This window comes from Neodiprion virginianus, chromosome 5, assembly GCF_021901495.1.
Source record: "Neodiprion virginianus isolate iyNeoVirg1 chromosome 5, iyNeoVirg1.1, whole genome shotgun sequence".
Lineage (NCBI taxonomy): Eukaryota > Metazoa > Arthropoda > Insecta > Hymenoptera > Diprionidae > Neodiprion > Neodiprion virginianus.
The window spans coordinates 5,157,779-5,182,289 of record NC_060881.1 but is presented as its reverse complement, the minus strand read 5'-3'; the positions used below and the strand labels follow the sequence as shown (position 1 = coordinate 5,182,289).

Below are 24,511 nucleotides of genomic sequence, written 5' to 3'. Positions count from 1 at the left end.
ACTAAGTACGCGTATAAGAATAGGAATTTATTTCAAATGCATGTATATATATATATATATATATATATATATATATATATATATATATATATATATATTGTAACCGAATTGAGCGAATCGTTATAACGAAATACGAGTCAATGTCTGTATGACGAGACTAAAAATCCAAATATTGAACAAGAGTTGATGTCACTTCGATTTCTTCATTATGGATACATGGCATGTGTGTGTATATATATATATATATATATATATATGCATACGCGCATCTATGTATGTATGTATGTATACATGTCGGCATATGTATATATCCAGTTTCTGTACCTAATATTCGTTCAAGTTCGAGGTTTTGTTAACGTTCTTTCTTCTTTTTGTTTCATTCTTGTAAATTCTTTTTCCTTTTATTTTTCAGAAGTAAAAAAAAAAAAAAAAAAAAAAGATAAAAGAACTGCCTCTCACATCGGCCAATTCATATATATCACAGGGCGACGTGAAATCGCCTAATCGCCGACAAATACTTACCGTGCCTAAACGAAACGCTGTTCTACGATTATATATATACATACATATATATATATATATAGTTATGTTCGGTCATAGTATGCACTAGCGATATGATTACAGAGGCACTTGAGCGTATTAGTTAAAAGCCAAGACACCGGCATCGCGACGTTTCCCAGTCGTCCTTGAATCTCTACACTCGCAATATTTAACAAACACAACGATTTATGCTGTGTGTATGCACGTGTGCTTACAGCATATATGTATATATGCATATTCACACACACGTAACTTCGCTAATGCTGGGGCTATAGAAATTCCTACCGTAAGCGATTTAAAATTTAATATCATTCGTGCATACCTACATTTTGTATACGACATATCTTTAATACTACGTTTAATCTATCAAAATAATAAAAACGAAAATTTTCGATCGTTTTGAGCTTTTTTTTTTTTTTTTTCTTCGAAATTTACTTTAGGTACCGCATACATATACGCACTGCATATCGTCAAGCGTGTCACGTAAACAGATATAAACCTATCCGTAGGTATATATATACATACATACATACATATATATATATATATATATATATATATATATATATATATATATATATATACAAGAGTGGCAAACAGAAACGTTGAATTCTAGTCTCGTATAGGTGTATAATATTTTAAACCAGCGGTGATTAAACTCAAGAAACGAGACGACGGCGTATATACAACTATACGTATTTTACAATGACACGTTCTTGTGCAAATACCGTTGTGAATTTATATTATTGCTATACAGGTGTACAACAATAATTAACTATGGGAAAAGAACGGGGTCATCGAATTTCAACAAAAAAAAAAAAAATAAATAAATAAATAAACCTCCGCAACTTTAATATTCCGTATAAAAATTATTTCGGTATACTACAGACATACGATGTAATAGGTAAAATTATACAGGCGTACAATAACAATAATAATAAGGTAAATGTACGAAAGACATATTTTTCACCGGTTATTAAGTTGAAATTCTTTTTCTTTCTCTCTTTTTTTCTTCTTCACAAAATGGGTATTATAATACGTATAAAAACTTATAAAAACGCATAATTATCGAACGAGTATTTAATAAGGTGGCATGTGAGCTGAAGGCGGCGATCTGCACGATGGTTGTTAATGTGGCCTAGTTTGATAAGCCTAATACATTGTATACTAAACTGTATACGTATACGTATATTATGTAAGGGACCGGATTATATCCGCTATTCAATGAAACATCCAGAGCGTGAGAAGCATAAGTTGGCAACTCGTCGAAGGATAACCAAATATCTTCAATTTTAATTAATTACGTGATCTTCGAACACGTGTACGATTGCTTTTCATTTATGATTATTATTATTGTTATTATTTTTTTAATCATACTTTTCGAGTTTCGAATATCGCAACAGAAGAAAGACGAGTAAAATATATATAATTATAAATTGAGAATCAAGTATTTAGTAATCTTCCGTTGATGTACAGTTCCGCAGTACGGAATAAAAATTCAATTCGTCGAAATACCTTCGCGTATGTGTATATTACATGGAAATATAAACGTGTTTTAATGAAAAAATGAATTTCGACTATTAAAATGAACGTTTGTAGCTGCTTCTAGCAACCACTAATTGAATCCCCGTTAAGCCTGTTACAGCCGGTGGCCTATGAAAGGTCCTTTAATACCGTAGTGAGAGACAAAGTAGCGAAGGTTGGATATGATTGGATTGATTTCCATTGTACAATAGCAGTACAGGAAATTTGTAACGCGAAAACGGATATAGAAATAGAAACATATTTCTTCGTTTTCACTTCATGAAATTTGAAACAATAAATGAAAAAAAGAAGAAAGAAAGAAAGAAACCAAATCTATCAACCACGATTGCACGTAAAGCTGTTTTATATCGTGTTTGATTTTTTTTTGTTTTTGTATTTTTTTACCCCTTTACTTAAAGATTCTCCGATTGCCGACAAAGCTCTGTAAGAATCGCTGAAATTTTCAGCATCGCAACTCATTAACTTCTCTACGGGTAACAAATTTCAAGAGTCTATTGTTACGGGAGACTTAGAGTCAAATTTCAACACTTACTTTCTGCAAGCGGGGTCTGTAATAGAGGTCGACTCTGTGTACCGACTCTTATAATCTTGCCAAAAATTTTGTTACACCCGTCAGCCACAATTGGCTAACTCTGGTTTGGTAATTCTTGCAGTAAAAACTCTGCGAATGTCATTTAATTTCGGCTACGTGAATTTTACTGCCAAGAAAATAATAAACACGGGCGCTAAGGAAAGAAAGTAAGTGGGAAGTGACAAAAAAAAAAAAAAAAATTAGGTTTTTTGCGCAAACACTTGCAGCATGTTGTTGTAAAGCGTGTAAGTCGAACAAAGTTTAATTATTTTTTTTTTTTTTTTTTTTGACAATCAGCTATATGAAATTTCGCCTTCAAGTGTCTTCTAATGTGCAGATTTTAATCACAATTTTTATTGTTAAATTTACCGGTTAATGAAAATAGAAATTTGTGCAGTTTTGTTTCCCTTCGTTTCCCACATTCTTTCAGTCCAACAGGGAATTTTATTTACTCGAATCGATACGTCAAACTCTATCGCGATGGTTGAAAGAAAATACATTACATCGGAAAAAATTTTTTGATTATACATTTGTGAAAAAAAAAAAAAAAAATGCAGACCAATCTTCGTTTCGTATCCGAAACCGTATCTTACTACGATCGAGGTGAAAAAAAATTAGATTGAGAAAATAGCCCGATGACTGTACGTGTAGTGAATTAAGAGAGAGGATGAAAAAAAAAAAAAATTAGTGAAAATAATAAAAATAAAAAATAAAAGAACAAAACTAGAAACTTCACCCGCCGTACGTCGCGCAACCCTTTTCGGCGGAAATGTTTCCTGTACCTGGCAGCCATTCGGATTTTCAAACAAATTCTCCCCCACCCACCCCCCCGATACACGACGAGTCTCTTGTCAGCTGTGCAGCAGAGATAGGTAACGTAATTACGTACACGTGAACCGTATAACGGATTTGGCTGCACACCAGTGCTCTGAAGCACTCTGAAGAGCCGCCTGCCATTATATATAGCTGCAGCAACGTCACCGAATAATCGTTGGATCACAAATTTAGGGATGGCTGCAGAATTTCACCGTTAAAACCGAAGCGCGGACGGTCGGCTTTGACGTAGGTTTGAACGTACTTGTTCATGTGTGTGTGTGCGTGTGTGTGTACATATATACATATATACATATATATATATATATATATTCACAGCATGCACGGGAAGATATTAGAGACGAAAATTTGTTGCGGCTGTGCGGCGGGCCGCCGGTGGCTTGGTTTAGTTTAGTTTAGTTTCGTTTCGTTTCCTTTCCTTTCGTTTAGTTTGGTTTATAAGTTTGGCTTGGCTCGGCTTGTCTATCCGATCGTTTTCACGGATCCATAACAGCGGCGCGTATCAATTTGAGGCCAAATTCTCCGGTACACGCAACAACACCTATGCTTGTACACGCGAGTATGATACAATATATCGGGCATTCCACGTCAGATCGACCTGACCATCTCAAATTTAGTATAAACTTTGTGAAAAATTTCTGTTGGTCGTCGAGAATATTTCGGAACAAAATAATAATAACAATAATAACAACAATAACAATAAACATCTTTTATTTATTTATTTATTTTTTTCTTAGAAAACAATTCGGAAAAAATTTACAGCTTTGAAACGAAATCCTGACCCATGATGAACTTTACATGGGAGAAGTTTTTGAACAATAACAGAGGAAATATGTCCTGTGAAATTTTTATCGAAAAAATTTAACCGTTTAGAAAAATTTCAAAGACTAATAGTTTTTGAGTTTTCATGAAATTTCAGCGGCCTCGATAAATTTCTGCGTATTTTCTTGGTAATAATTTTCGAGTTATACTCAATTAAACTTCGGATATTCCCAATTTCCGCATACATTTTATACAGAACGCTAACGTCTGACCGTCGACGAATAATAATCTTTGAATAATCACAAATATTATCGACAAGTAACGGAAGGTTATCACAAAGTTTAAACAAATTACGAGAGGTCAGGCTTTTGGTCAGGTTAATCTGACGTGGAATGCTCCATATATACCCGTATGCGCGTGTCTATATAGGACGCAGGACACATGCGAGAGAGCGTAAATTACTCGTGTGTTTGTTTGGAAGATCACCCACAAGTGCGGAAAGCACAAGCTTGCTTCGCACAGGTTGGCCGTGTAATGATTATACGTGACATTACTAGGGCGATCCGTATTTTGGAATTTTTCGAAATTTGATATGGACCCCCTCCCCTCAAATTGATTCCAAACAAATGAATCGTAATCTCCGCGAAAGCACGAGTAGGTTTCGAAAACCACGAAAAGCACAAGAGAGCAAGGTTTGTGAAGTTTGCCATTTAAGATATACATATTTTTACTTAAATTTTAGTACACTGTGTACATATATTTGATCATGGGAGTAACTATTTGTAGAAAAATCAATCAGCATTGATGCTACTATTTGACAAAATTAATATCAACACAGTAAATGGAAAAATCGTCCACTGGTGTGAAACTCACAAAAAAGCTCAATTCTAATCGGATACAGCTGACGTAACAACGATCCACAGACAATGCTTGATATCTTTATTCAATATTAGAATTAATGCTCACTGATTTCACGCAGTGACTGATTTTTGTTTTTTTTTTTTCTTTATTGCACAAACAATTCTTCCTGGGAGGAAATATATACTGAAAATGTAGTAAAAACGTGTGTAATATTTTAAATGACAAACTTCACGGCTCTTGCGCGAGGGTTTAGGGTTGAGATAAAAGAGAGATCTGTGCTTTGGAGGGGATTCTTATTCATGTATTTGGAACTAACCTGGGTGGCGGACAAGTCCAAATTCGAAAAAGTAAAAAATAAAAACTACTCTATTGTACATATCCATTGCCTGTGGCGGAGATTCTAATCGTTATATAATTCGTATAATCGATAAATTATTACAGTTTCTTTATTTTCTGCGCTCTGTTGCCGTTTCATTTGGTTTATTTCTATTTTCTACAACATTTTTTTTTTCTCGTTTACTTTTTTTCACTTTTTATCCCTTGTCTCTTATTATCCTTTGAGATTTGTTGTACCCGAGTAAAAAATTCTCTCCGAACATTTTCGTGGAGATTTTTCTTGTACGCAGATGAAACTTGAACGAATGCATACGTACAGAGATACATAGATGAACATATTCGATGTACATACAAAAAAAAAAAAAAAGGTTGATTCATTTTCCGTTTATCCGAAATCCGAATGATTATCATGTACACAATAAACATAAATTGCTGTTTTTTTTTTTTCACTTACCCTCCTCAGCTGGCAGTTCTGAAACAGAAAGAGAAAGGAAAGCGTCAGTTATAAGTTGCATACTCGTTATATAATACATAACGTACACTTTTACGGAAATATAGGCTATGGACGTGACAGATCGAGTTTGACCTGATGAAAAATAATATTAACTATCAAAAGCAGCTTTTATGTACAGAAATACGGGCGTATAAAAACGACCAAGTAAACATACTGTAACTAATTGGTACACATAGTTATATACCAGCATATAAATTGCATAAGTATATATGTATAGAAAGAATTCTTTCGCGACATATCGATCGACTCGCAACTTTCCTCCGATTAATTTCCTTGATATTTATTTACAAACAAATATTTGTCGTGTAACAAATTTATGCCCGGGTGAATTTTTCTTTTCTCAACTTGAATAGAAATAAAATTAAAAAAAAAAAAAAGAAAAAAAAAATATTGTTTTCAAAGAAGTGAGAAAGGGGGCGTTTGATTAATTAGCTCTCATTTTCGTCGCGAGATGGCGCTGACGGACGAATACTTCTCGAAGTAGATTCGAAGAGCGGGAACTTTCTCCCAGTTCAACAAAATGCAGAAGCGACTGATTCTACAATCGTAAGCACCGTAAAAATTTCATTTTCAATCGCCAACAACGAGCGTTTGAATTCATAAGCGTGTGTTTTTTGTTCATTAAGTCTGTGCCTCTTTCTTTCATAAATGATGCACGTGCTTTTACAGAGATGAAATAAATAAATATACACCCGTCAATCTTGCGAGTAACTTGTAACGCATGCACGTCTCAATCTCTCTCCCTCCCTCTCTATTTTTTCCGCTCTTTTTAGTTCCTCCCCATTTAATTTCTTTTCTTCACTCAACTTTTTTTCACCAACTTCCTTGCGCGTATATAGAATCCTATTTTAATACCTAGACGCGTTTTTTATTTTGTTCTTGCATGTTTTATTCTACATCGCATTCCTTTTCAACGTAGCGGTTCAGCGCAGTCACATCGCTTCTTGTATGCTATCTCTGAGAAACTCACGATCAGACAGCCACTCGTTTCCTTGTAATTACGCGTAGAGTGTAAATGTGCAACATAAACGTGCATGCAAGCGTCTTGCATACAAGCGGAAAGTAAAACAGGAAGCAACGTGCACCGCAATTTTTTAACTACGAGGCGACTCCACTTTCCGGTTTATTTACACGTGTACGTGTAAGATTTTTTTCTTCTTCAGTGATACTTGACGGATTTGTGAGAGAATCAGAGGCGAACCGCAAGTTACAGTCCATAATGCGTAATCACGCCTCTCGCAATGAAACTACTTCCAGCAACTTTGTAATTTGTCTTAAAAATCATTTACAAACAATACATCGAATAAACGATTCGCTTAAAACAGTCAACAGAAAAATTGTAAAGTAGATTTTCTTTTTTTTTATAATCTATTGAAATAAACAGGCGTATTGAATTTTGAAAAATAATAATTGCAACGCGAACGTATTAGAATCGAAAATATGTATGAATTTGTTTTTCACTACTGAATTATTTTCATAATTTTTTTCCCCCCTGTATTAAATAATAATATTAATGTATTGGAAGAGAAAAAATGAAAATGTATGCTTGAGAGAAATTGCATATAGGCTATGTGTCAATTTGTCAGTAACGCATGTAAAATAATCCTTGCGTGTATACATTGTAATAAAAAGATGCCAGAAGGTTATTATACAAGTTTTGTATTTACTGTAAGAACAGAGGTTTATAGATCGCCTGTGTAGTTTTCAGTATTACAAACCTGTCCTCCGTCTAATTCGATTTTCATTAGTATAGTTTAGCGTATATATATATATATATATATATATATATATATACATAGAGCGATGTGAACTTTGCCAAAGTAAACTGAAAATCAATTTTTACGCGTGTGACGGTATATTTATACGAACCACATTATACAATAATATTTCTCCACTATTTTACGATGGTTATGTATTCATTTTTCCTTTGTAATCGTCATATTGAAGTTAGTAAGGTTATCGTAACGATTTATACTGAGGAAAAACAGTTGGTTCGAGATTTTGGAATTCTTTGAAATTCCGTAAATCTCAACAAAACGATACAAAAATATTTGGAAATCTTAGTTTCTTAAAAAATCATTTGTAAAATTAGAAATATAGAAATAGAAAATAATGATTTTTTCCCCAATATTTCGTTACGATAACGTTACTAACTTTGACACCGTTTATATTCTATATTATATTGTCTATAATTTGTACGTTATTTTAGTTATTTTTTTTTTCATTTATTAATACTATCATTATTCAACTTTTTGCCTTCTTCGTCTCTAGGTCACAGCTCAATTCGTACGACGTAAGATCTGGTAAACCGAAACGTCTACATGATTACAGCACAGTTAGAAAGACTATCCGATTACGTATGAAGAAAAAAAAAAAAGGAGAGAAAAAAGACTGAAGGACAAACCAAAAATAATACCTATCAATATTCAAGCTATTTTATGAAAATCTTGTTACAAAGAAAATCCATTGCTACTAGACATATATATTTGTCCCAGAATAAATAATAAGTTTTTTCAAACAGAAGATGGCAAAAAAAAAAGAAAAAAATTAAGGAAAATTATCAATAAAAATTATACAACGATCATTCGTTTATTATACGCGAATAAATGTGCGAGACTAGAAAGTAAAAAAAAAAAAAAAAAACAAACAACTAACAACATATTAATTAATCAATCGTACACGGGAAAGTTTCGTCAATATTTTATCGTCGCGATTATTAACACGCTGTTATTTTATATCATGCATATTATATTATATATTATTTATATTATATTTTATACATCCACGATACTTGTGTTTAAACTTTGCAAGTTTATACAACGTTCGCGACATAGGATTAGAAAATATTCCCGCAAGGTCAACGAATCGTTCCGACTCGATTATCGCCTATTTCGACTGTTAATCGTTGTCGTAGTTTAATTTATTTTTCTCATTTTTGCCCCCCCCCCCCCCCCCCCCCCCCCCCCCCCCGTTTTTCCTATTACCCGAATGTATACTCATAACGGCCTTGCTTGATGATGCTTGTTACTGTGATTTGATCTTTCATTTCGTATCACTACACAATTAGACCTATAATGGAGTGTATAATATACCTAATATTTTTTTTTATTCGCGCGATTGATAACAGAAGAGAGAAGTTATTAAGATGACGAAAAAAAAATATTTCGCGTATACAAAATTGTTCGAAAGAAAGGGAAAAGTTTCTTTTTCTTTATCAACACGATCAATAACAGTAACAACAACGATAATAATAATAATTATAATTCAATAATTTTATTCGTCAATTCGATTTCTCTTTCTATAATTCTTTGTGAAACAGACGATAAACGTATAATGTGTCGTGACACGGTAGAAGGTGTTTTTTCACCGACGATTCTAAACGATAACGATGATTGCATGTACGTTAATATCACATGTACGGAAGTGATGAAAGATAACGCAGACAGACACACTAATTGACCGTTATACCTGCATCAATTGATCGATAAACGATAAATATGACACAAATTTGTTTCTTTGCTGTGTGAATTTTTCGCGAAAGTATCAAAGTAACAGTTATGATTGTTAACATGTCTGTAAGAAAGATCGATTTGTCGAAATTTCACTCCTGTCCACGATTAATGGAATAAATGAACGGAAACGAGAAGGCTTGAAAAAAAAAAAGAGAAAGAAAGAATGAAATATCAACGATTTCGACCTATGAAAATATATAAGACATTTTCGCACCAGCATTAATCAGATATACAATGTATATATGTATATACATATTCCACCCGAAGGCTATGTACACACACAATGAGTATACAAACATAGGTATATATTTAGTGCAATTAAATCGAATCGATCAAGCTTGAATCAACTAGAAATCAACGGACGGAAAAAGAGACAATAATAAAGAAATATACGCTGAAAATATGACATGATGGAAAAAAATTTAATACCACCGCAGGTATTAACTACGATTAATATTATGTACATGCATATGTATATCTATGTATATATACACAAATGATATGAAAATTGGGTCAGTCAAAATCCGTACTTTGATAACGTGATCACCAATTTTAGCATACATGAGTTATGAATAATCAATTTTATAGACAATTTTTCAACTTTATAATCGACCATTGTTCTTTAATGTCAGCAGAAAGAAAGAGAATCTTGTGTTTTTTTTTTTTTTGTTGTTCATCACACGGAAAATTTTACTGTGCACAGTTTTGTGATTCATACGATATTTGGTATATTTTTTTTATTCTCGCGTGAACGATAACGTCGAATCGCAACGGGTTTTAATTATTGTTAAACACCTTCCCACGATACGAATGAAAATGGAATTTTTTGTCGCGCGAGGAATTAATTTTTCCAGTATTACAACTATCGTATGATTGAAATAAGCAGTAATTGTGTCGGGTATTTGTACAATGATTAAATCATGATACTAGGATAAAATCGCGATTACAAAGTTCGTACGAAAATACAAGTTACTACGCAGAAAGACTCGATTATTTATGAATGCCTGCTACTAAACGGAGAATTGGAAAAAGAGGTGAGAAATGAAAATGAGGAATATAGAAGAATAGTACAAAGGAATACGAGCCATAAATAAAGCGGTAATAAAATTTCTTAATATCCAAACGTTTTATACAATTCCGCTATTCGGCAGCGTTTAGATTTATTACGAAATCCCTGCAACGTGGTGATAAACAGCGTGTTACGTCACAAGGATCGAGACGATCCGTGATAAAAACCTATCGTCGAGCACACATCGTCTGTGTTTACATCTATATATATATATAAAGTATGAGAAGCCCGACCTTTCCTTTCGCCCGTCGATCGTTAATCGTTAAAACTTGTTTAGCATATTTCACATTAATTAATAAATTTAGCATTAACAATGAAGCCGCTGATGAGACGGGGAAAAATATTAACAACTGTCCAAGGTTACGCAGAGATGATCGATTAATATCGAATGACAATTTCGTTTCGAATATCGTTTTTAAACAAATATTGCGAAATCCGAATGATCCGGCACAAAGACAATTATTATTCGTTATTTCCAAATTTTCAGAGAAAAAAAAAGAAAAAAAAAATAGAAGTTATTGTAATGACCCAGTAAATAAAACGTTGAGTTATCGGATTTTTATGATTTTAGTCCCGATCAACGCGACTCTTCCAAACTTAGGACTGATTTGTGTCTGACTTTGATCGGCTCGGTGATTTTCGAATTATTCGAAAAAGAAAATTATAAAGAATAAAATAAAAGTGATATCTTGAGAATGGATCAACTTATTCGAACGAAAATCGGTATTATAACGTTTTTGTTTTTTATCGCTGATCACGAATTTAAAGTAATATTGCAATTTTTTTTTTTTTTTTAATCAGCATTATTATTAATGTTGTTATTATTATTCAAGTCTGAAAAGAGTTTGAAAACGTCAAGTTCAAAGACTGACTTGAGTCAGTTAAGACCCCGTTTGTTCAACTATTTTTCTAGATAAAATTAATGAAAATTTATATCGAATCTCCGTCTTTGATCAGATCACGAATAAGCGCTGTACAATTTGCAGGGGTAGAAGAAAAAAAAGAAAAAAAAATGAATAATCGCGAAATAAAAAATCTTCATCTTACAATTGACCCAATTTTTTTCTCCTACAACTGCAGACGAGCCGTAAAAAACGAATGGCCAGGTAATAAAGCTGTGCTTGAACACCAGCAGCCGCTGTACGTGTAATATATTCAAAGTCTTCTCTTTCTCGTATTTCGAATCTACTCAAAGATTAAGACCCTTGATTGATGTTTCTTCATGCGCGTAAATACACGCGAGACAACGTAATGTTGTAAATAATATTAAAAAATCACGCACAGCGAGAAGAGAGTTCGTTTACTGTTAAAAAAACTTATATTTGGATACAGCGAAATAAATTTTTCGTTATCATTATCAAATTTGAGTAAAGCCATGTAATGATCGATACATATTTGTTAATAGTTAACAAACCGTATTTCGCTCAAATAAAATTTAAAAATAATACCGAAACATTTATTTCACCATATCCAAATATACGTTTGTTGAACAGTAAACAAATTCTTTTCTCAGTGCATAAATCACAATCATTGACTTCTTGATCGCACCAATTAACAGCGATACGTCGTCTATTATATTCGCACTTCGTTCAGAGGAGGAAACGCCATTTTTCTATCGTTAATTCTGCAGTGTCATTATTGTTATTGTTACTATTATTATTATTGTTGTTGTTTTTATTATCATTTTCACAAGTATCAATTATATATATATATATATATATTAATTATTCACCTCCGACAATGAATTATATAAAATTTGTCTACAGTAGCACGAGAGTATATTTCCATTTAAAACAGTGCATCATTTGTTCAAATATTGACAAAACTTGACGACGTTGCGTTTTCGAAATTGAGTATCTGTGAAATAATTCAAACACGCGAATATCATGTACTACCTATAATACGATATTTCGTAACGCGCAAGGTGAACCGGACGCCATAATATATTTAATTATATTCCCTACTTCTTTATTCCAGCGGCATAACTGCCTAAGAGAATGGAGTAGTGATATCTATGACGTCATTAACGATCGAGTGGTAATGTACCTACGTCAAGAGATCACCGAATGACGAACTGTACCGAGAGAGAGAGAGAGAGAGAGAGAGAGAGAGATACTGGGAAATTTTACACGCAGAGAATAAATTAACGAAGAAGAAAATAAGATAAGTAAATATGTGCATCTTGATATCGGTGCACGAGAAAAGATTTGCGTGAAAAATTACTAGATCATAATATAAAGTGAGTGTATCGTTTATCGACTCTGACCCAATTATCGACATTTTTGGTTGTACATGTTCGATCCTCGGTTATAAAATTACCAATAAATAAATTTGCAGTGTCTAAATCCTCTAGCAATTGGTTTTAGTTATCGATGAATTCACAATTTGTACCGTAAATTTATAATTTTGGAAAATTAAAGGGTCAATAATTGGGTTTAACCCTACATATGCAAATATTTAGTGGGCGAAATAAAAAAAAAAAAAAACCTCATCATCACATTCTATATAAATTCTATTAAAACAGAAACAAGGTTTAATGTAGCGTAATAAGAGCTTCTTCGTAGATCGGTGAAATTGATACGAAATTTGAATTAAAATTAAGACGATCGAACTCGTCGATTGCATTTCATATATATATATATACATATAATAATAACCGATTTAAACAAAAATCGTTACACCGTGACAGATTTTACGGTTTTTATTAATTTGCGCTGTGTTATGTGCCTGATAATCATCTTCTTGGCGACGAATTGCAGATACAAAGTTACGATAGTAAAATCGATTAGGCAGAAATTGAGACAATGAATCGTTATCTCATCAGATTATAGTCTTAAACTGAGCAATCATAAGACGTCGAGAGAATAAGACGTTATTATTTCCTCATAATCTGGTCAAATATTTCCACCCTATTTCACACGCCTTTTTTTTTCTTTACTTTGATTTTTATATCAAACAAAAAAAAAACCAAAAAATAAACCTACTCTTCAATTTTACCATCCTACATATATTCAGGAGTATTGACGGAACGTTCGCGAAATGTTACGATGATATGGAAACAAAAATTTCGATGGAAGGAGTAGAAGGAGCTTTGAGAAGGAGGTGTAAAGATATATGGCGCACATTTGCCACTTGAGCAAATAAAAATCGTTGAATTTACCTCGCCGTTGTGTTTGTTTTTTCGATTAATGCCGTAGGATGACGAGATTTTTCTACTTCGGTAGTTTAAATTCTTTCGTGTATAATGTACATAACATCGGCGCAAAAATACATCGTGAACATAAAAAAATTGAACTACTTCGGCAACGTAAAATATAATAATACACCGAAAACGTTGGAGGGAGAATGGAAAGATAAGAAAGAGAGAAAAAAGAAACCGAAAACCAAGAACGCATAAATTACCGTTCCAATAACGTAAAATTTAATGTTCATTTCTCGTTTTCATCAGCTCGTAAATATTCTTCATCATTAACGTAACGTGAATAATGCTTTCATCATTGCTCAATTTAATTCCTATACCTATATATATATGTATGTATTCGATACATTAACGTTGGACACAAACTTGAACCTCGTCGATTTGCAACGGACAAAAATATTACATTTTTTCGCGTATGTATATACAAATAATCTGGTTCAGAAAATAATGATTTGCGATTTTCCAATGTGAAAGAAAAATTCTGAGAAATAGCTGAGCGTTCTACGTTACGTAGAAAATCGTCCTAGTTTGATTTTTTTTAACTCATGGAGAATATTGAACAAAAATTTGTTATCATTTATTGCTTAAGTCAATCAAAATATCAATTAAACATCGTAAAGAAGACCAACTCCACGTGTAACATTACGTCTCCAGTTGATTTTCGAGAAGTGCATTTGACGATTTATTCATCATCAATTCGATCTCATAAAATAATTATTATTCAATACGAATTTTTAAATTAGGAATATAAGATTCCCATTCGATCTGCATTCTTATGCTATGGATCGTGGTCTTTCGGTTGAGAAATTAAGAATAAAAACAAATAATAATTGAAATGCTGCAACTCGTTGCTTAAAATATTCAAAAAAATGTCTAAAGAAGAAGTGAAAAATCAAATATTGGCAAACTTGGTTACATAACGCAGAAAGCTCATTATTTCCCAAAATCTTTCTTTTTAACCTAAGGAATAAATTTTTTAGGGGACGCCGAAAAAAAAAAAAAAAAAAAAAAAAAAAACTGCAAATTATCTTTTTGGGAAACACCTCGATATATTTATATATTTTATCGGAGAGAGAGCGAGAGAGAAAGGTGGTTGAATTTGCTGTACGATGATAATTATATGCTTAGTGTGAGGGGGGGAGGGGGGGATGACGGGGCTGATCTTTCTTTTACTTTCCGCTAGGTATATAACTTTTGACGTTACGAATGTGCGTACGTACGTATACAATACGAGTAGTTGGGTGTAGAGGTAGGTGGGAATAATACGAAAATAAAAATTATAAAAATACCCGAGAGAAAAAGTTTGTGCTAAATTGGTCGTGAAACCCTGGAAATTCGAGAGGCGAGAAGCGTTCGTCGTCGGACACGTGGACGGGATAGGCGAGTGTGCTTCGCGGGGGTCTCTCTAGGAGACTCGAAGTAAGATCGGAATCTCTAGCCTAGCCCGTTGCTCGCTTGATCCGCTCTCCTCGGCAGCCGGGGCTCTAAACGAAAATATAAAACTTACATAAGCAATTTGCAGGCGGAAGGCCTCTCCTACTCACCGCACGCCCGAGATGCGATCACCTGTGATTTTCGACGAACGACGAATCCCCCCCTCCGCACATTCCCTTTCCCTTCCTCGGACGCGTTTCGGATGAATAAAAATTACTTGCTTAGAGGGTGGGGGGTGGGGGGAAGCAAGAGTATAGAGTGATCAAAAAAAATAAATATAAAAACGCAACATCCACGAGGATACGAAATTTTCAAAGTAGCGATAATTTGACTTACATATAATTTAAAAATATGGAAAGACCAAAGCATGGAGACGTGAAAAGAAACACCAAAAGGTCGGAATTTAGAATCGTAAGAATTCGTCTAGGTGATAATAATATAAAATCGTATCAGAGATTCCAAATTTTACATTTCTATGTTATATTCTTCGTCTTTTCAAATTTTCATAATTATAAGCGAGTGAGTGTACGGCGATTTTTTTTTTTATTTCATCCCTCTCTCCACTCAGAAAAAATCAAACATTACGGTGATCGAGCGTTTTTTCTTCAGGCGTGCAAAAACTATTCGCAGTACTTACTGCACATCTTTTTCCGCGTTCTCATTCCTGTACGTATACATGTATAAATACACCATTGTGCGTACATTGTACACATAAGCGAGGAATCCGGCGACCTGCCTGCACCAGGTCGCGCAATCAATATATGCAGTCAGCTGACCGAACAGCGCGGTATTTCAGGCGTAAGGAACGCGACCGACGAGGAAATAATTCAATTGGGTATTCGAAAAAACGACAAGAAAAAAAAAAATTATTTAATATTGTTTGCTGCTGTTATAACGATTACAATGCGAACAAAAACACGGCGAGATCCTAGGGCATGTTCATATTATTTCCTTCTTCGTTGCAAGAAGACAAAAACAAAAAGTAATTGCGGAAGTTTCTAATACTTGGCAATTTAACCAGCACTGTACATACTTTGCTTTGATTTTCTGTTTGGTTTGAGAAGAAAAAAGAAAAAAAAAATTATATCACCCAGGTACAAGATTTTTTCTTTCGTGTCATTTGCACTCGATACAAATGTAACATCTTTTCATAAAAATTGAGCAACCCGATTTCTCAATCCTTGGGGAAATACGATTCAGTACAAATGTTCAGAGTAAAACGAATTGAATTTTGATAGATTCAAGAAGAGGAGGGAGGGGGGTAGTGAATAAATAAATACCGACTGGGTGATGAGAAGTCCAGGAAAAGCTCAAGAAATGTGCCGCTGTAACTATCAATCAAAAGCTTCGCCGAGAGACGGAGGAGAAATTAGAGAGAGGCACGAGAGAATTTTGTATGTTTAGATTTCACTATTCCACACCGACAGGTCTATCTATGACATCCACATCGGACGCGTCGAGGATTAGTTAATTCTGACCTTTAGATTATCGCTAAAATCCCACGACCCGTATTTATCTTATTCTATTCCACTCTCCAGTTAATGTAGTTCCGTTATTTCCACACCGAAAGTATTTGGCTCAAGTTTAGGCAGCCCAACCACATCTTCTCGACCTTTTTCTTATATCCCCTCCTTATTTCCCCATCTTTCACACACGTATCGAATATTCAAGGTGAATATCTGTGGCTCATCTAGATGCCGAGTTGCAGAATTGCTGGCCTACTGGTTACGAAAAGCGAGGGCATTTCTTGTTTATCCTATTCATTTTATTTTCACAAGCGACAGGTTTATGCACGGGGAGTGATTTATCACCGCCGCTTGCAACTCGGCAGACGCTGCTCGAGCCGAGGCTGCAAGTTGTAATTGCGCTGATAGCGTTAAAACAGGTGGCTGTCTGGTTTCTTCGCTCTTGATTCGGCGCGGTGGAAAGCGGCGAGTAGAATTTCAGGCCAACGATAATTGAGTGGAAGGTAGAAAAAATTAAGTTAAAACATTCACTCACCGTTGAGGCCATACTTTTCCTGGTTCCTCTTAACTTGATCGGGCGATAATCCTTTATCAGAGTCGGTGCTAAAGTAGTTTAGCACCTCGTCCACAGTCTTGCAGTGGGCGTCATCCATGGTTAGCTTGCTGCTAAGTTCGGAGCCAGTTGTGCGTAATCGGTGTATCAGCAGCTATCGGCAGTCATTCACGAAAGTTGTATCCTGCAAAGAGTTTAGAAAAGATAGAGATTGTAGTTTGAAAATAATGCAAAATCATCGTCACCCGGGTGGTATTGGAGGTCGAATAACGGGATCCGCAACAACAATAAAAACAACAACACCAACGGTAACAACAATAGTATATAAATAAATAAATAAATAAATAGATAAATAAATAAATAATTAAATAAATAAGTAAAGAAATTGCGAACAAAGAAAATAAAAGGTGGAAAGAATCGAGTAACTATTTCCTATCAAATTCCCGTTTCGATTTCAACAACGAGACATCGCGTCAACGTCCAGGTGAGCGAGAGACGCGAGCGTGACGAAGGGGAAATGAATCGCGAGAAATCGCGATGCGGCGTGACTTTTGCCCCGTCGACATCGGAACGACGATACCGCCCTTCGGCCACTTTTTCCTACGTCCGAGGGTCAAGGGCGAGGAGATGCAACTCACCGGTCAACAGTTTGCCCGTTTGGCGAAGCGAAATAGCGACGAGACGGGTGTTAAGTCGGATATTTAGGTTAGGAATCGACGACGGCGACTGCTGGCTGCTGAACGCAGCGCGACGACACTGCCGCGTAAGCTGGTGTAATTTTTAATATATATATATATATATATATATATATATATATATATATATACACGTCTGTGATATATTGTGTGTGCGTGTGTATATTATATATGTGTATATCACTTTCTGCGACACGAGGAGGATGATCACAGGGCGCCGTGACAAGCAGCGTTAAAATTACACGTCATTTTTAACTTTTTGTTATTTGCCCGTTTCTCTTATCCTTGTTCTTATTCTTATAATATTATTTTATCGTATCTAGTATTACTGCACACCGGATAAACGAACGAACTAACGCGAGACAATGCGGTCGGTTGGCCAGAGATAGAGACAAGGACGGATAGACGGACTGACTGACTACCGATGAACTATAAACTCCCTGGGTTAGAACCACCAAGCAACTTCAGAGTTCCGTTACACGGTTACACGCAAGTCTCTTACGCGAAACTGGCTCAACGAACCGAACTTACGCACGCACACATGGAACGCCAACGATGCGAACTACGATCAGGCCGATAGTGCGCCGCCTGGCGGATAAACGGTAGAACTAACCAGCGGTAGTTTATTTCGAAGAATTTCGCGATATCGGGAACCTTTTGCGCGAGGTTGGAGACGACCGTTTGGGTTTTGTGGGTTGTTTCAACCCCCTGTAGCACTCTTTGTACCTTTTATACGATTTTTCACCATGCGAACAGCCCGCGACACTCTGCGCGGTAACGAACGAGTCGAACATATCGGAGCATGTGGAGCTACGCCATTGGCCCGAACCTGTCATGTGACCCTACACCTGTGACGCACTTCGTTATTTTCAGAACTTCTGCTAGGCTATTTCCTTGGCGCGTATTTTAAGACGCCTAAAGGACATCCAGCCGCATTTTGTCGTTGCGTAACTTTACGAATAATTATTATCCAACGGACACGGGATAATCCTTTTCATAATTGGATTCGAATATCGTTGCGGTAGGTTTTGGGTGACGTTATTTTCTTCTTCCAAAATCGGATGTAAACTTCTATTTTTTTTTTATGTACTTCGCTACGATTATATTTCACGCACGGTATGGAAATTATTACGGAACATGCGTTCGAAGTTTGAAAATGTCTTTGGGTTTTCCAAAAAAACACCCGCCGAGGTTTATTCGCGGCTTCTTGTCATAATAGTTATGACCACGGCTGAGATTGACCGAATTCTCGGAAAGCTCCGTTTCGAGTGTTTAAAAGATTCTAAACATTCCGATGCTCCCGTCGAGTTCCACGATAATTCCGGAATTTCAATTATGCCGACCGAATCCCAATCGGTCCGACCTTGCGCGTATATGTTCAAACGTCACACAGCTTAGATGTAATAAATTTTCCTCGCTACAGCCACACTTACGTTCAACAATAAGAAGAGACAAGTTAAAGGTATAAGAATCAGCGATGCAAACGAATATAGAGAGCAGATAAGACGCGCTGGGTGCGGGAAGTCGGGAAGCACTTGCCCCAGGCTCTCCGCGAGTATATCCGGCAGAGTCGAGTCGTCTCGTCCCGATCCGAAGTTCCGTCGGTATTTGTCAGCCGCGGATTATGCGGATGAGTTCGCGACTGAGACTCGGACCGAGTCGCCGACTATCGTTCGACAGCCCGGGGGTCTCGGGGTGGCTCGGAGTGGGTCGGCGGCCAAATTGCGCGTGCCCGAGCGAACACTTTTAGCACATCTCTCCGACGACTTCCTAATTATTTTGGCAGGGGTAGGCCAGTCGTACGCCAACGTTCTGCCAACTCAATCTTACAATATGAATCTTACAATCGCCGCTGGCTAGCTGTATTTTAGAAAAACGCGTACGATGCAATTGTAGCTTCGCATACGTGCATAAATTTCGCAATATCGCGATGCTGCGGTCGTCTTGTCGCCGGTTTGTCCTTTTCTATTTTTTCCCACCTCCTCGTTTTTCCGCTGTCATTTTTTCCAGTCTAATCTCGTCTTTGGATTCTCTGATATTATATATCGCTGACAGGTGGTCAAAAGCTATTTCAACCGATACATACACACGCGAGGACGACTTCAGCTGCGACACTAAACGCATTGTATCGGAACTTTGGGGAGCGGGAGTTTGAATCTCCCGCCAAGATCGAACTGCGCTCAAAATTTGAATTCAGCGAAAACCGTTACTTTGGCGCACGATTAACTGTTCGCGTGTTTTCGGCCGGTGCTGTTCCTATACCGTTCTTTCGCAGTATCGCATTATAGCGGTAAATATAATATTTAGTAATTATATAACGCAACGATGTAGGCTTCGATAACAAGTTTTACGGCGAAATATGATTTACGCACAAATGAGCAGACCCCGCTTCTTTGAATGGTTCGCAAATACCGCGAGCTTGCAGCATGCTACATGCGATGTGGTGTTTTATATTTGAAGTGTTTTTACGCGAGCAAGTTGTTGTCTGATAGTCATATTACAAACACATGGCTATGTATCCCTACCTTCGAGTGGTTGAAATAATTCCAAATAATAGGTGCTCCGTATAAAAAAATGACAAGAATTTTTGCAATAATAACTAGAATGAACAAAAATTTTACGTATATTTTCACATGCTAAGGGAAGCTTTGTTTCGTGAAAAGAGAAATATTTTCGCAGGTTTATACAGCCACCTATAAACATGCACCATATATATAATAAATGCAGCCGTAAGATACAGTATTTAGATATAATAATCCACATAGACAGTCCTGGCCGTTTAGGTTTCGGTCCTTCTGCGATATTTCCTTTCCTTTCGAGCCTGTCACCCTTACATGTCACAATATAAGTTCACTGATTCTCGAATACGATACGTTACAAAATGACATCTCGTTTTAGTATAAATTTTTTTTTTTTTTTTTGTTCTCGTTTCTTACTTTTCGTTATTTTTTTTTCTTTCCTTTTGTTTCACTGTGTCGCACACTTATGCCACTTTTAACACCGTTAATGTAGAGAGGGGAGGAGTACCGAACTTACCAGTATTTAGGGGCACCGTAGTCCCAACAATATAACGTTTTAAAACACTGTGTACGTCGTTTTGTTGTTGAACAAAATAAAAAAAAAAAACTTACAAAAACAACGAGAAAAACCAACAACGCAGCACTTATATTGATAGATACGGGGGGCCCAAGGATACGACGATAACTGCTCTCAAGCGAACATTTTTCGTTGATGAATGAGCGTGATTTCTTTTGGGGGGAAAAATAAATTTCAAACGGCAACGCTTGCGCTGCTTGCGACGAGACGGGGCGCTGGGCGACGGTGAAATTCGGTTAAATACTCGTCGACAGCGCTACCCGACGGCGGTTCGGCGAACTAGGCGAAAACCTGGCCGAAAGCCAGTCGCCCCCCGACTTTTGTCCGCTATGTGTTTCTTCACTCGTTAATATACAAAAAAGCGTGATCGCTTTTCGCGTTAATTCAGCCGCAGCGTCTCAACGATCACCGCGCGCGACGTTCTAATTCAAACATGCTTCCCGCTCTTTTTTCGCTTCTTTTCTTTTATTCTCATTTCAGACGATGCGAGCGTCGTATTTTCGTTATTTTTCCATCGCTAACTTTACCTTGAAAAACTAATTCAGGGGGTTAGCGGTGGGAAAAATTTCTCTAAAAATTTAGCGCAGATCAGCTAACCGAACGGCGCAACTAGTTTCTATCCGCAGATTTAACCGGGAGCGCGGGAAACGGGACAGAGACAAAATGCGTAATTCATTCACGGATATATATAGTTCCGAAAATAGTTATCCAAAGCGAGAGTATACTCTCCGGAGTCAGTGTATCACCGTAATAATAATTACGCTCCTTGACGCGCGGTGAGGCTCCAGACGCCCGAGCTCTGCTCTTGCGAGACGATGAAACGGAAAACTACCCATAACACGAGGTCACTGAGTAAACAACTTATCCCCTAGTTCCTCCTTAATTTTAAATAAAACTACCGTTCCAGTGTTCGTCTTTCGATCGACTACAGACCACGAAACAAGCTCGTTGTACTTCGTTCATGACTGGGAGCATTGTGAGCTTCATGCTTAACGGGGAACGTATAATGTCCGAATGTCGTATGAATAACCCAACGGAAAAACCGTCGAGAAAACAAACAAATGGCCCGAGAAAATTAAAATAGTGAATAAAAAGAGGGGATCCGTGTTTCTGGAGAACGGTTGACGACCGTTCAATAAAAGCTGCTTAATAAGCAAGCTCTTTTTTTTTGTTTATAGAGCCTGTAACGACATTTTGACATGTAATTTCATAGTGCCGTTGTAAACTATGATATTACAGGCGTGATTCAATCGGTATTTGTATGCTTGTGGTACCTAGTTCTTTCTTTTGCCCTTCCTATATAATGCACACTGTACATACTGTATGTGGTCCTTGAACGAATGAATGGTTTAATCCTTTCGATCTGGGGGGGCTGATTTATTGCTCGTCTGTCATCGAGAAAGACCGTTATTATATCTAACGTCTGGGTTTGCATTCTGCGTCTGCATTAACAATGAATTCGCTGTTATAATACTGTGAGAATTGTAAACAGTTATTCTGAGCCGAGTATTTTAAAGTACCAACATGTCAGACACGCCAAACAGACGGGGGCGGACGTTCGCCCAATGCACGTCTCACCTCCATCGTAATATGCATCGCATACGTATTTCTTTGGAGCTTTAACTAGCTTAGCTGCAAGTACAATTTTCACACATCAAAGCGAGAGGTCTTCCGCGTACATTATGCGTTAAACGTAAATATAGCGCTGAGAAGCTAGCTCCAATTCTATTTATTTATTTGTATTTACGTATATATATATAATAGTCTATATATATATATATATATATATATGTTTTTTCAACTACTCATGGCAGACGTAGAAGCCTCTCCTCCTTTGATCCGAGAAAAATTACCAACAAACTATCTATTACTTCGTTGTACATGTTAGAGGGCGAAAACCGATAACTCGGAAACGGTGTCGAGTCATCGCACCGCTCGAATTCTGACTATATATACTCTTCTGACTTATAGGTACATACCGACTGCTACCACCTATCAGCATATTCTCATTATGGATTTTAAAAATAGACTCATGTTATTTCCCCGTTTATTTCGACTGTGTGTTGTTTAAAATGGCTGGTTATTTTCGGACGATTCGAACCGTGCATGAGGTGTTATGTAAAACTCATCGAGAGCGTGTACGTGTATACACATGTATTTGAGTTCCGATGGATCATTGATGCCGTTTGTCAAATCGACTTGACACGTGCGAGGAATGTATAAATAAGTAAGCTAATTGAACGAATTTAAAATACGGGGGAAGGGAGGGGGGGGCTGGTTGATTTCGACGTTGACGTATATATCTCCAAATATCGAAGTCCACGTATCTCAAACGCGAAGATGGCCTTAACAGTCCCATTCTATACATAATTCTGAACAAAAATAATTCCATGAATTTTCATTTGACGCAGAAATAAAGAAATGGCATGGTTTGAGACGCGTGGACATACGTCTTCACTGTTTCTAGCACAGATCAAGAACTCTATTAAACCAAATTGTATAATGTACGAGATACTTAATTTGCAAATGTCTTAGTGTAAGAATTAAAATAAAGTAAAACTTTACAAGCATGTTTATAAACAAATGTTAAAATAATTAAATTGTCCAGCTATGCTGTATTTGCATTATTTTTTTCCACCATCGATTGTTGGGTATTCCCATCAACGTAGCCGCGTGCATCGACAAAGGGAATTAACACGCACGTAATGTCAGCCCGCATCTCTAGCTCTACTACTGCTGCAGGAAACAGCGGGGAATCAGCCGATCACCGAGGAGACGGTCTGCTGGCGTTCCGCGGTAGTCTTTTTATAAAAGATGTGCCGAAGATATTTGATTACTCAAGAAGTTGCACTTGAGAAAAATGATGAAACCTCGTTTTAGTTGTATAGTGTGTAACATAATTATACAAGTATGATGAATTTCGGTTTTCACAACCGAGTGGTTGATTACGCTCATACATGTACTCATGTACGGAGTGAATTTGTAACTACCGCATAGTCCGTCGTCTGCTAAGATTCAATGCGCAAGAGCTACAACTCGGGAGCAGCTGTTTGCCAGGGTGACCAACCGTGAAAAATGTTACCTCAAAAATTGCTTACATTTGTCGGCTGGCAGTTGTGCTCAACACTGACAGCTGTCGAAATTTTTGAGGTTACGTATATCGCGGCGAACTGACTTCTTAATTTATGACGGTTGGTTGCCCTGGCAAACAACCGCTCTCGAATTGTAGCGCGTGGGCATTGAATTTTAGCCGACGATAGACCATGCAGTCGTTAGAAATTCACTCTGTATAATCTTGCAGTAAAATAGTTTAAACTGGAAATAAATTTTGTCATAAAATCTTATAAAATGTCGATTTATTCACTCAAATTATTGAAATAATTTCACGCAGATTTAGTTCTCGTGACGACTAACGCACGATGAATTAATCTGGTCCCCTATCGGTTTTGTAGGCTAATCAGATAAGAATCTGGGATGCTTATAGATTATTGGGCGAGAGTGGCAGCTGCACGGAAATGGAGAAA

General features: G+C 36.4%; 1 protein-coding gene across 5 annotated transcripts in view; it reads right to left on the bottom strand.

Annotated features, from left to right (window-relative positions):
* Positions 1-21,205, bottom strand: part of LOC124305957 (calcium-transporting ATPase sarcoplasmic/endoplasmic reticulum type) — a 34,152-nt gene extending 12,947 nt beyond the window's left edge. For 2 of the 5 annotated variants that reach the window (XM_046766015.1, XM_046766014.1), the window contains exons 1-3: positions 20,928-21,204; positions 17,179-17,380; positions 5,904-5,921 (exon numbers count right to left, since the gene is read on the bottom strand). In XM_046766015.1, coding sequence (XP_046621971.1) covers positions 5,904-5,921; positions 17,179-17,296 — 136 coding nt within the window. In that variant the 5' untranslated portion in view covers positions 17,297-17,380; positions 20,928-21,204. Of the gene's footprint in view, positions 1-5,903; positions 5,922-17,178; positions 17,381-17,834; positions 17,967-19,324; positions 19,558-20,927 lie in introns of those variants that run through there. The other 3 variants (XM_046766011.1, XM_046766012.1, XM_046766013.1) reach the window with 3 other exon arrangements.
* Between the last annotated feature and the right edge of the window lie 3,306 nt (positions 21,206-24,511).